This window comes from Brachypodium distachyon, chromosome 3, assembly GCF_000005505.3.
Source record: "Brachypodium distachyon strain Bd21 chromosome 3, Brachypodium_distachyon_v3.0, whole genome shotgun sequence".
Classification (NCBI taxonomy): domain Eukaryota; kingdom Viridiplantae; phylum Streptophyta; class Magnoliopsida; order Poales; family Poaceae; genus Brachypodium; species Brachypodium distachyon.
The window spans coordinates 52,825,579-52,838,165 of NC_016133.3; the positions used below are offsets into that span (position 1 = coordinate 52,825,579).

The 12,587-nt window shown below is 47.0% G+C and overlaps 2 protein-coding genes across 2 annotated transcripts; both read right to left on the reverse strand.

Moving 5' to 3' along the window:
- Positions 1-820: 820 nt before the first annotated feature.
- Positions 821-3,365, reverse strand: LOC104581284. The gene is made up of 3 exons (XM_024462252.1): positions 3,246-3,365; positions 2,106-2,457; positions 821-1,589 (listed from the first exon to the last, which is right to left on the reverse strand). The coding sequence occupies exons 2-3, from the start codon at positions 2,445-2,447 to the stop codon at positions 1,101-1,103; spliced, it is 831 nt and encodes a 276-aa protein (XP_024318020.1). The 5' UTR covers positions 2,448-2,457; positions 3,246-3,365; the 3' UTR covers positions 821-1,100.
- Positions 3,366-6,339: 2,974 nt separating this feature from the next.
- LOC100829398 (serine/arginine repetitive matrix protein 1) lies at positions 6,340-7,913 on the reverse strand. Its single transcript, XM_003570081.4, has one exon. It carries the CDS (start codon positions 7,514-7,516, stop codon positions 6,602-6,604), a length of 915 nt encoding a protein of 304 aa, XP_003570129.1. The 5' UTR covers positions 7,517-7,913; the 3' UTR covers positions 6,340-6,601.
- Between the last annotated feature and the right edge of the window lie 4,674 nt (positions 7,914-12,587).

A 12,587-nucleotide genomic window follows, 5' to 3' on the forward strand; every position in this document is an offset into this window, starting at 1 on the left:
AGTTTGTTGCAACAACGCACACCCCCACTCAACTCACTCCACTATTAATTCCATCCTTTGCCGCGAAGAGAAATCGATGAAAACAAGAGGAGAGCAGCAGCAGCACCCAGTCACCCACTGAGACGACGGCCGGTAAGAGCAGAGCAGAGCAGATGTGCCCCGGCCGACAAGATTCACCGCCGCAACCGATGACGCATGACCGATCTTCCATTCCCACCATAGCACCATCCGAGAAAGTCGAGAAGATGATTACACACCACGGCTTTGGCTTGGCCGCAGCCCGCAACGACAGCGGTGGTCAACCGGCATAATGCACTAGCGGGCTGCCGTACTAGCTCCGAGCCTCCGAGCCAACAAGTTCCCGTCCTCATCATCACGCGGTCCACCCGGCCAGGCCGGGCTCGCTTGGCTAGTGCGTAATCCCATCGGCGCCGGCATACGTCGTGGTTTGAGGTCGTGATCTCAGCCTTGTCTCCAAAACACAAGGCTTGCATCCGAAGCCAGGGGGTGACTGGAAAACAAACGGCGACCCCCACCACCTGGGCCAGCGCTCGCCATGATGGCGTCTAAGCTGCTTCGGATGTGTTTGGTTGGTGAGCGAAGGCGGGTGGGTTGGTTCCAACCAGATTTTAGTGATGGGGTGAACCAATTTCGTGTTTGGTTGGTTGAGTGGGGCGAACTGATTTTCGTGTTTGCTTGGTGAGTGACGGTGAGTGGGTTCGCCCATTTTCGCGTTTGGTTGGTGAGTTCAACTGGGCGATTCGAACCACTTTTCATGTTTGGTTGACTAAGCGACTCAGTGAATAGGAAACTCATTCTCTTGCTTTGAAACTGAACATATATTTGAATCCGCAGAAGCAGCAAAACAAAGTATGGACTACATAATCCGCAGAATGATAGGGATATCAGAAAAACAAAGTATGGACTACATAATAGGGTTATCAGTAATGTGCATCCCCCAAACTGAACCGAACAGTACACATTATAAGCATAATTGACAAAAGAAATTGATAGATCCTTACATCAGGCCGTCAGAAACAAACATAACCCCCTGTCCCTCTTTTCTTAAAGCTGACCTCACATCCTACTCATAAGCCTAATCAGTGTACTCCTTCTTGATGTACCGAGCCATCCAGTTCAACTGCCCTTTGTGTCATGAAACCTCTTGCTTTTTTCGGATGATCAACCAAAAACCCATAATACTGAGCAACATGATCCTCATTGTAGCCTTCCAATCCACACAAGGTTTCATACAAACCATCAGGTATGTCATTTCCATTGGCACCAGCTTTGGCAATAGCATTTGCAAGGTCAGTACCTACACCCCTAAGAGTGGAAATGAGACTTTCCTCCTCACCTTCTTCCTTCTTTGCTCTCTTCAGTGACTTTGTAGCAGAGGAGCCAATGTTAGATTGTGGACCTAAAACATCTTCCTCTTCATCAACTTCCAATGGGGTTGTAGCAGTCCCAAGTGGTTCGGATGACCCTTTAGCATACTTGACAGTTGCCAAGCGGTCACCAAAACAAGTTTGCATCTCATAGTAATTCTCAATTGGCTTGTCTATGTACTCAGCTGACCACTTGTGTTTCTGAAATGCACAAAAACAAGGAACAACAACAAACTGTGAGGTAATGCATCATCTTGTTCCACAACGAAGAATAATATAGAAGGGCTTCAATCACATGACACAACAACAAACAAATGTTGCCTAAAATAAAATTAAGTGTTCCTTGCTGTTCCAGCTACTGCAAGGTCATATTTGACATACATACACAAAAAATTATAATTTTGATTTGCATTCCTTGCTGTTCCAGCTACTGCAAGGTCATATTTGACACACATACACAAATATATTTTTGAATTAAGTGTTGCACTAGGAATAAACTTAGAGCAGCTATATAGGTGCATCATCTCATCTATATATAAGTGTAGAACAGTAGTCAATTTGTATAAAGTACCCAGCTATATAGGTGCATCATCTCATCTATGTATAGGTGCAGAACAGTTGTAGTAATCGGAATTAAGAAATAGGAACAACAAAGAATGCATATCAAAATTACAAAAACAAGGAACATCAAGAAACAATGTACTTGAGAGAACATACATCGATGTACTTCAAAGCCATGTCATGGTCCATCCTTAGAGTGGACGTAGCATCATCCCATCCAGCCCCTGAGCCTTCATCCTTGATATTCTTAATCTTCACAAATTTCTTCTTAACAGTCCTGTAGTGGTTGCTTATCTGATGTCCATACAAGGATTGCTTAAAGTGGTCATTCAATGCCCTTGCACAACCATTGTAGTGCATACTCTTGAAGCCTGCAGAAGTCCTTGCACCAGTTTCCACATGTGCAGTCATATGCTTCAACATGAAAGTTGTCATGACAGAAGTCCACGTGACCGTACCACCACGGCCTTCAGCAACCACAACAACCTCACCATCCATTCCTGCAACACTTATTCAATATACAAAGCAAACATTTATTCAACAAGCACATCCAACATTTATTCAATATGTAATATCACTGGAAAATAATTGGCTCACACCCTGATTGGTAAATAAGCACATCCAACATAAATATTATATGCATAGTTCACACCCTGATTGGTAAATAAGCACATCCAGCATTACATGCATAGTTCACATCCTGGTAAATAAATTATGTCACCTCATTACATAATTTGCTCAAAGTACAATCTAATCACCCTAATTGGCCAAGTATTCGGCCCGAGCAACCCACATTGCATTTGCTATGTTATTCCTAAAAGTAACAGTAGCTTGATGTTCCCTAGCCTGGTCTCTTGTAGTTGTGGCATGGACATGGAATGTTGCTTGAGGTGGCTCAGCTTTTGCTTCTGTGAAAAAATCATCTGCCCCATCACTCAACATCCAGTTATGTATGATGCAACATGCTTGAACAATATCAACTTGAGTTGGGAATGAGAAAAATGGCTTAGCATCATCTAGGACTTTGAATCTTCTCTTGAGGGACCCAAATGCACATTCTACTTTCATGCGAAGGGAAGAATGCCTAAGATTAAACAATTCTTCAGGAGTTTGAACTGGATGGTGTCCCCATTCATTTAGGTGATATCTTGTACCACGAAATGGAGGCAGAAATCCAGGCTAGCCCCATAGCTAGCATCAACTAAGTAGTATTTACCTATTATGGTGAACATAACATTAGATAAGTATTTTGATATCATCAACACTAACCAATTTTTTACAATTTATAAGTGGTACCTGTTGGTATACGAAGGCCATTGGGTCTTTCTAATGCATCTTTTAAGACAGTAGCATCATGAGCTGTGCCCTCCCATCCAGCCAGCACATAGGTGAACCTCCCAAAAACATCTACTGCAGCCAAGGCATTTTGCGTAGTGAAGGATTTCCTACCACGAAATGATGGCTCCATGGACTTAGAAACAGAATACCTCACATGGGTACCATCTATTGCTCCAATGCAATCCTAATACATCGACACTACTATTAGTCACCATGTAATTCCGGGGGGTCAAAAAATTAAATCAAATAACTACCTATCTTACCTGAAAAAATGGATCCCAACGGTGGTTGCCTGCAATTTGAGGTGAAATGTCCAAGGAAGGTGGCTTCATATAGTCATGACGCAGCTGACCAATAGCATGTAGTACTAGGTTGAAATATCGGCTAGTGGTTTCAGTTGACCTATCAAAATTTGTGGCAACTAATCTAGTTCTCAAATTGTGGCCAATGGTGTTTAGGAACATAGAAACTTGCTGCTCAACGGACAAACGTATTGTATCTTGAAGTAGTCCACGATCCCTAAACACATTACAAAACCGAAAGAATGCACCTCTACCAAGCCTAAGCATGTTTTTGCATGTTGTCTCATCCCTCCAAATTTTGTTATCAAGATACTCCATGCGCATCCTATCTCTCTCATCAATAGGTGCATAGCTAATTGGGGGTCGTTCTCTTCTTTTTCTTTTTCTAGACTCAACAACCATCCACATGTAAGCCACTGCAGCCCAAATCAACAAATTTGTGCGATTCCTCATCTACAAAATTATATCAAATTCACACACATTTTAGCATACCTTAAACTACAAATACATACTTCAAACTACAAATCGGGGAGGAGGAGAAGCAGACGAGAGCGAAGAGAGAGGAGACGCACAGATCGGGGAGGGAGGAGGAGAGAACAGGAGGAGGGAGGAGACCCACAGATCGGGGAGGGAGGAGGAGAGAACGGGGGGAGGGAGCCTCCGCCTCCGCCATGGCCACCCCCAACGTAGATCGGAGAGGAGGGCAAGTCGGGTGGAAGAGTGGAGGAAGGAGGGGAGGGGATAGGAGGAGGAAGAGGGAAGGATACCTTCACCCGTCGTCGGCCACTGTGCTCGCCGGATCGCCGCCTAGTCGCCGCCGCCGGGCTCCTTCGCCTGCGCAGCCAGAGGAGGATGTAGAGGAGGCCGGGTGCGGGGCGAGGAGAGGAGGGCCGGTCTGCTCGCGGAGTAAAAAAAGAGGCCCCGCCCGCCCCGTGAGCCGCGTGAGTCAGCCGATTTGGCCGGTTCACGCGAAACGCCGTTTTGGGGTTTTTTCGGACCGCGGTTGACCACGCCCGACAACCAAACGCCCGCAAAAATAGTATTGGGCAGGTTGGCTCCGCGCAGGGTGGCCCGGACCCCCCAACCAAACACATCCTTACTGGCTGGGCCCGGCTTAGTTCCGGTGCGGCGTCATGCTCTGGGATGCCGTCGTCTCGTCTCTATTCGGGTCACCCATAGTACTGCTACGAATCATCAGTGCCTTCTACAAAACAATAAGGAAAGATTGGGATTGGGAACGAGTAATGAATAATGAATATCCAATCAGACAAGCCGTTTGGGGCGGGAGGGAGACATGTCCATGCTGACCTTTCTGGAGTATTTAACTCTCACAGAGCAGGTTGACTTTTCAACTGCCCAGTGGCACGACTCCTCTGTCCGCGGCACAAATCCACACTCCCATGGATGATTATTAGGACACCATCATTGGCGGTAGACGCGTTCCTAGATTTTGGCGTCTTGGCATACAAAACGTGCAACGAGTTGAAAACCAAGGCGAATCGGAACTCTCTGCACAGAGTGTACTATTCAACGGTGACGCAGAGCTTATGCTACGGAAGAGTACTGGAGTAGTACTACTCCGGTTGACAGTTCCAGCACACTTTTTTTCCTCGATCCCCAAACAGATGTGTAGATAAAGAAAATATAGCAAGCAAGTGAAAAGTCAAACCAGTGGCTTTAGTCAAATCGCTAGCAGGTCATCTGTAACACGAGCGTGACACATCTCCTCCCAAGAACAATACCAGTTCGAAGAGTATCTTATGTTGCAGATGTAGCATACGTATATTGTAGTACCAGCAGTAGCCATCTGTGAACTGTGATGTTGCTGTTGAACTTTCTTTTACAAGAATGTATTAAACGGTTTAGGTAGGACTACTTTCGATATGGTGATGGCACCAGGATCAAATTTAACAAAAGTTTGGAACCAAACTCTAAAGATCTCTACTCGTACTAAATTAACACAAAACAATGTGCTAGTAGCAGTTCTAAAGAGTAGTAGTATCATGCAAGCACAAGTGCAAAAAACAAAGTAAGTTCCCACATCATAATCAGCCAGTCACAGGATGCGCCCACACGAATGCAACATCACCATGATCATCGCACACTCACATCGTAGATAGGCCACAGGTCACCAGCAAAACACAATGAAGCGAGATCATGGAGAGCCTTCTCCAAATTGCTGTCGAGTTTCAAGAAAAATGTACTGCTTCACTAATTTAACGAGATGGAAAATGTACTCCTATAAAGTTCGATGTGCAAAAATTGGAATGAGCAAGATACTCAATAACTCCGGTCAGAGCATGCAGGAAGAGGTTGGAAATCATTTATTAGCACTGTATTGGTTTGGTGTACCAGCAAAAGAGTAATGGAGGCAGAGGGAGCCGTCGCCCATAAATTTGCTGCCTGCCTGCCGCCTGCGTGCCTCCATGTGAAAGCTCTGACCAAATGAATTGAATTGATGCCATCTCTCGCCTAGTAGTAGAATTAGAGTAGGAGACTAGGAGTGGTATTCAGAATTCGGTGCAGACACATAGCAATCGAGAACCTTCTTTTAATCTCTGTGCACACACTCCTCTCTCTCTCTGTCGCCCCCATCAGATCTCTCTCACTCATAACTCCAGCATTTAATGTTATATATGCATTCCATGTACCTATATGCATCACTAAATCTATTGATTCTTAATTGTACATCAAAGCAAAGGGAATGGGGTTATACATGGAATTTTGCAAATCAGCATCAGACAGGTAGCTGTACAACAAACAATCAAGCAGCTCGTTACAGTCTCACAAAATGTTCGGCTAGCAAGCGGTAGCAGTAGTAAACCTATATGTCAAAGGAGTATTTTCGGAGTATGAAATCTCGCAGACTCTTCTTCACAAATGGACAAAATGTAAAATGCACCCAAAAAACCAAAAGCTAAAAGGAGGAGGTAGTAATTGGGATTAGGTGATAATAATAGGAGAGGGAAGAAAAGATTATAAAAAAAAACAAGGAAGAAGAAAAGGAAAAGATCACCGGAAGCGACCGGCGTCGGCGAGCTTCCTCGAGCGGCAGCGTGCAACGTTGGCGGCTGAGGAGACGCTGTGGAGCGGCGACGGCCGGAGTTCGCAGGAGAACGTCCCGGGGTCCGGTGGCTGGGCAGCGCGGTGGCGGCGCCCGGGGCTGGGCCGCACGAGCGGGCTGAGGCAGACGGCCAGCCCCGACGGCATGCTGTTGGTCTGTCGCCGCCGGCATGGCGTCTTCCGCATCGGGGAAGGAAACGGCCGCCAAGGGGGATCCGCGGGCGAGCTGCTCTCCTCGCCGCTGCCGTGGCTACCCCTCTCCGGCGAGAGGCCCCGGTTGCTGACAGCGCGGCAGGACCGCCTGGGCGGCGGCGATGACGACGGGGGTAACGCGGTGGCGTCGGCGACCGGTGCCTGCTTCTTGCGGCGGCGCGGGATGATCCCGGCGAGCCAGGAACGGCTCTTTCGCTCCTTATTGCCGCTTCCTCCCTTATCCTTGTCGACCTCCGATCTGTTGTGGTGTTGTTGGTGGGGATGGTGGTTGCCGAAGAGCGTGGCGAGCACGGAGAATTTCCCGGCGCGGCGCTTCTCGTACCCGATGTCGCCTTCTTCAAGCGCGCCGCCGGCGCCGTAGGCCGAGGCGGGCCCTACCTGCGGCGTCCGGAAGAAGAGCAGGCTCGGGTGGTTCCTGAGCGCGCCGCCGGAGGAGTCCGACTTCCTCCGGGAGACGTACGGCGAGACGGACCTCGGGAACGCCGGGGGCCCCGCCGCCGCCGCAGAAGCGGCCGGGGGAGGAGGAGCAGGCGTCGTCGGCGACGACGCGTCGTTCTGCGCGGCGGCGAGCACGAAGAGGCGCTCCCGCAGGCACGTGGCGCAGACGCCGCCGCCGGCCTGGAACGGGTGCCTCTTGCACCTCATGCCCATCTCATCTCATCTCATCTCCCTCGCCAACAACGCCGCGCGGTCCATGGGCGCGTCCACGGTGATGTGGAGGAGGAGGGAGAAACGAGGCGGCTGCTAAATTCTAGCGGCCGACGCGCACGCAGTCGCACACGCACCTGCCCTGCCCTTCCCTTCCCTTTCTCCTCTCTCCTTTCCGTTCGGGTTTGTTTAAATTTGGGTGGGTTTCTTTGAAAAAGGAAATTGGTTGGCCAAGGTGCGGCAGGTGTTCGGGCAATGGGGCGATTTTTTTTTCTCCGTCAGAGGGGTAGCCGATGCCTTAAATAAGGTCGGAGAACGGGAGAAGGGAGGAAGCAGACAAGGGAGGAGATGGAAAGAGATCGATAATGATACCTGCAGCAGGGGAGTGCTAACGGGAGATGACGCTCAAGTGCTTGACTTCGTCGCGGACGATGGACTTATAAAATTTTTTGAGGCAATCGTGGACGATTGGGTTTGCTTTCGTTTTTGGTTAAAGTTTGCTTTTTCTTTCTCTCTTTTTTTCTTCGAGATCGGCTTTCTTTCTTTCTATTGTTGGTGAGAGCAGAGGAGATGGCGGTAGATTTGCCGTTGGACTCGGCTTGGGTTGTGTTCTGGTTTGGGTCCCGCTCCCGTTTGGTAGCACGACTCTGGTCGCTGCGGGTGCGCAGCATTGCGCGCACTGGCCAGTGGGAACGATCAACGATGTATGCTCAGATCAAATCTTGAAAGTTGGGTTTTAGATTTGGCCTACTTACTATTTTTGGAAACTAAGTGAATGTTGATTATTAAAAAACCGAACGAGTACAAGTCTAACCGGCCGGTTGAAAATGGATGGAACTGAGTATTAGCATATTTGTTTACGTATTTGAATGTGTACACTAGCTCTATTAGCGAGGGTCACCTATCAATTGACAAGATTGGCACGGAGATGTGAAGGATGTAGGAATATTGGTGTGGTTTTAGTGTCAACCTTGACCCGTTTCATTGGTCACATAGGATTTCGACCCAACCCGTTAAGGTTTTCGGGCCCATTATTTATTCTGCCCCACCTCGGTTTGACATGTGGCACTTGACAATGTGTCACATTTGTCAAAAATCGTGTTAAAATGGCTTAATCTGTTCGATTAGGATTTTCTGAGAAGGTATGTCCTAAAAGTGGTGGTTCCTTGAGACAGTTAGTCACAACTGTGGTTCCACGAGAAGCTTGAGGAAAAAATTATGTGGTTTTCTCAGATGTACTCTAAGTTTCATGAAGAAAAAGGTTGATTTTAAGTTTAGGGTTTCAAAATGCCCAGATTTCTAGGCCCTCATTGCTAGCGGTGGCAATGGGTCTGGATCCGCTCGAGGATCACTATTTCTTCTCCATCCACATGCAGTAAAAACCATCACGGCTCCATCCCCATTCCCCATCTCGGGGACAAAATTTCCCCATCCCCGCCACCACTCGGGTGCACCGAACCCACGGGGTTCCCATACTCGAGTAAGAAACTTTAAATTAACAAGCAACTATCATTAGCACGGTGGTGACAAAGGGTAAAAATGAAGGTTTGACTGGGGATAAATATATATGGTGGGAAAATTTGATGGCAAGTCACCTGATTAGCGGCATTAATTGGATAGTAGGTCACCTGGTGAGTGTAATTTTATCTGATTTTACTAAATCTAGGGCACACTATGTATGTTAACATGGTCCTCGTGGGGTTCGGATTTTGGGACTACGAGAACATCCCCCGTCCCGCTATAACCGTTGAGGAGGTCATTCGTGGCGTGGTGATCCCCATAGGAACTAATTATGTACCGTACCCGTTCCCTAATAGGGGAATACCCCATCGGAGATCGGGTAAACGGTTCCCATTGCCATTTGCTACGTACTCATTGCAATTTTTTGATCTTTGAAGTTCGGTAAGTTTATCACTAGAGGTTAGCCAATCTATATCGGAGAAGTCCCGTTAAGCCTCTTGATTGGGTTTGCTCCGATGTGTCTAGCGGCTAGGGGTGAGGCAGCCACGTGCCTATTCATACATCAGGACACCGTTTTCGTCCCTGCGTACACTGTCACTAATAAATTGTGCTCAATCGCTTCAAAGACGACAGAAAAGAAAGGCACTTGAAAGCTAAATTGCGCTCCCACGGGCCCGGACCTAACCATAATGACCAGTAGCTGGAGACCACGACCCTATATCCATTCATTCCACGCAATTAAACCGGTGAGGATGATGTCTTGCATGAACTGCGCCACTCGAAGCTCATCTTCCAGAAGCTGTTCCATTCATCAGAGCCGTCGTGTCCACGCCCAGCTACTGAGCTAGTAGTGAGCTGCACACGCAGCGCCAGGCCAGCCGGTGCTCACCAAGAGCTAGCCATGGAAGAAGAAGCTAGCCACACACACACACCCTCCCGGTCTTGGGTTCGTCGCAGCGAAACTGCGAGAGGCCTCGCGGCATCAACATCGCACGCGTTGAAAATGTGTCCCAGCGCGAGCTAGCTTCTTTCCAGCCGTGGGTTTCTTGTGCTGCCGCGGCCGTGTCCGTGGCGAGACCGGGCTAGAAACGCGTATGCATGAGAATGAGCAAGAGCTATCGCTGTGTCTCTGCAGGCAGCTTCCTGCTGTGCCCGACGACGGAGGGCAGCGCGGCTGATTTAGTCAACACTGCAGATAGCTAGGCAGTAGAATGGAAAGATCAAAGGCGTGACAATTCCTTCTTATTGATGTTGGAGCTGCATATATAGAAGGCATCGTGTACAGATAAAAGGTGCGGCGGTGGAAAAAAGAAGAGTAAATATACACGAGCAAATCGGCCGTCGCTCTCTGTGTGTCATGGTCTCGTGGAAAGACTGGAAGCGGTCATTGCGTATCGGACGGGCCTGATTCTGCATAGAATATGTTAACAATCGATCGAGCGGCCTATTTGGGCAAGCAAGTAGTATCAGACGCTTGTCCATAAAGAAAGTAAGCAGACATTTGAATTCTTCTGTTCCCTAGAGGCAAGAAAAAGTAAGTGCCATCATCATCGCACTTGATTAAACTACTCGTGTTGGGTCACTACTTCTACACGAAAAGAAAAGACGAGAGGGGAAACCTTATCAGGTTCATCAGGGCAGCGCGCGGGTTTGCCTGATCTATCAAAGCGGTCTCAAGACGAGATTTGGACAATGATGTTGTGGAATGCTCTCATGCGTCGCCGTCGTAACACGAGATGTTTATCGATTGATCAGGTAACTCGGCCACGTCACTCGACGAAATACCAGCGGCATTGTCTGTTCTATTTCAGCCACCTTCTTTTTTTTTGAGCGAACTGGAGTATTTCAACCTGACGGCTCAACACAAGGCCTTGGTTTCATTTCATTGAACTTAACCGTGCCTCTGATCCGTGATGATTTCCGGCCCAGCGGCAAACGACGGAAGGGTACGCGAGGGCGTGCTTGAGATGGGCCGAGAAGCCGGCGGCCCATCCTACCAAGTGTTCCTCACATGTTCTCCAGATGAACTTCGCTAAAAAAAAGTTCTCCAGATGAACTTGAAAAGTAGCGGCCCATCCTACCAAACTGAATACATGATCGCACCTAACTACATTCATGACAGCATGAATGAAATAAACATGCAGATACAAATAAAGATTAAGGCTAACAGAAAATCAGGCGTATCAAGAAAATGTAGATTAAATTGCCATGACATTACTCAATTTCGTTCAACTGCAAGGAGGTGTTATCGTGCCCACATGAAGCTCGATCGGATCAGTTCAACTCCAATATCCGGAGAGATATATATGGCTGTCGATGATAACTGAATTCTCGAAAGGTTAGCATGACTCCTCTAATACTCCGTACATCAGAGAGGCCAAACTTTAAACAGTGATGCAGTAGCAGTACAAAAAGGCATCCACCCAGCCGTCCTCACAAGATGGGAACAAAGTTGCAGGTTGTGTAATACCCATAGTTAAGTAAACCAGAAATGGCTTCAAGAACCTCAAAAAGAAGAACCCAGCAATACCTTCAGGCGTCAGATTTGTAGCCCTCCGATAACTTTTTCTTAAACTTGGGGCAACATATAGTCCTAAATACCCCATTCAGTAATAGTAATAGGTGATCAACATGTTTGGATATGATCCCCTTCATTGCAGGGATCAGGAATGCAAGCGGGATCCCGCTTATATACCAGTTCTAAGTCATCTTCAAATTCACACGTCAGATATGAGCGCTATATTTGACTAGCGAATTTGAAATTTGACTTAAAAGCAGGATACCACTTGCATCCCTACTTCATTGGAAAAAAAAAATTGGCACAAGGTGATAAATCATATGCCATAGTAATGCCACATTTCATCAATCCCCGAGCAGGTAGATCACGGCCATATAGGTACACAGACATGAGTTAAACTAGAAGCAACCATACAGAAATAAAATATTTGATCCTTAATAAGGAGTATGTAAACTTTCGAACATCCTTGCCGATCTCTAACCCTCAGTTCATGTGATTCCAGATTTCAAGATAGTACATGCAGAAGTCCTCGCTAGTTTAGAACCCTGCCCCTTTAAAAAGTTGATACTTAGACTATTAGTATCATCTCCTATATGATGTGAAAAAACACAAGAGGACAACGATTTAAAACCATTAATAGCTTCTGTAGTCAACAGAAAGCCAGCTGTGAAGTCCATGAATTAGGTGACAATTGCTAGCAGCTTATATAAAAGATCATCCATAGTCAACATGAAAAAAAAACTTTGTAGTTACCTCAGCATTGACTAATTTTCCAAAATTAAAATTACTTCACTTAATTTTGTGAATTCGTGCAGTAAGGCTCCATATATATCAACACGTTGTCTGTGCACTGCAAGTCTGACAAGCTAGTACTGAAATCAGGCAAAGGACTTACTTTCACAATCCCTGAAGCGCGCAAATACTAAATGACACTTACCAACTAAGACAACATGTCCAGAAAGAAGTAGAAATTCTACTATGGCCAGCAAAAAGCAATGATGTGCACTTTATGGTAGATAGATTTCCATCACTTATCGCTTAGAACACATTTCAACTTAGTAGAATGAAATTAAAACTTAGTAGAGAAACACGACA

Excerpts from the sequence above, each read along its gene's own strand:
- LOC100829398 (XM_003570081.4), bottom strand. The coding sequence starts at position 7,516 with ATGGGCATGAGGTGCAAGAGGCACCCGTTCCAGGCCGGCGGCGGCGTC.
- LOC104581284 (XM_024462252.1), bottom strand. The coding sequence starts at position 2,447 with ATGGATGGTGAGGTTGTTGTGGTTGCTGAAGGCCGTGGTGGTACGGTC. Across the intron at positions 1,590-2,105 it reads TGGCTTTGAAGTACATCGAT|AAACACAAGTGGTCAGCTGA; the intron begins GTATGTTCTCTC and ends TGTGCATTTCAG.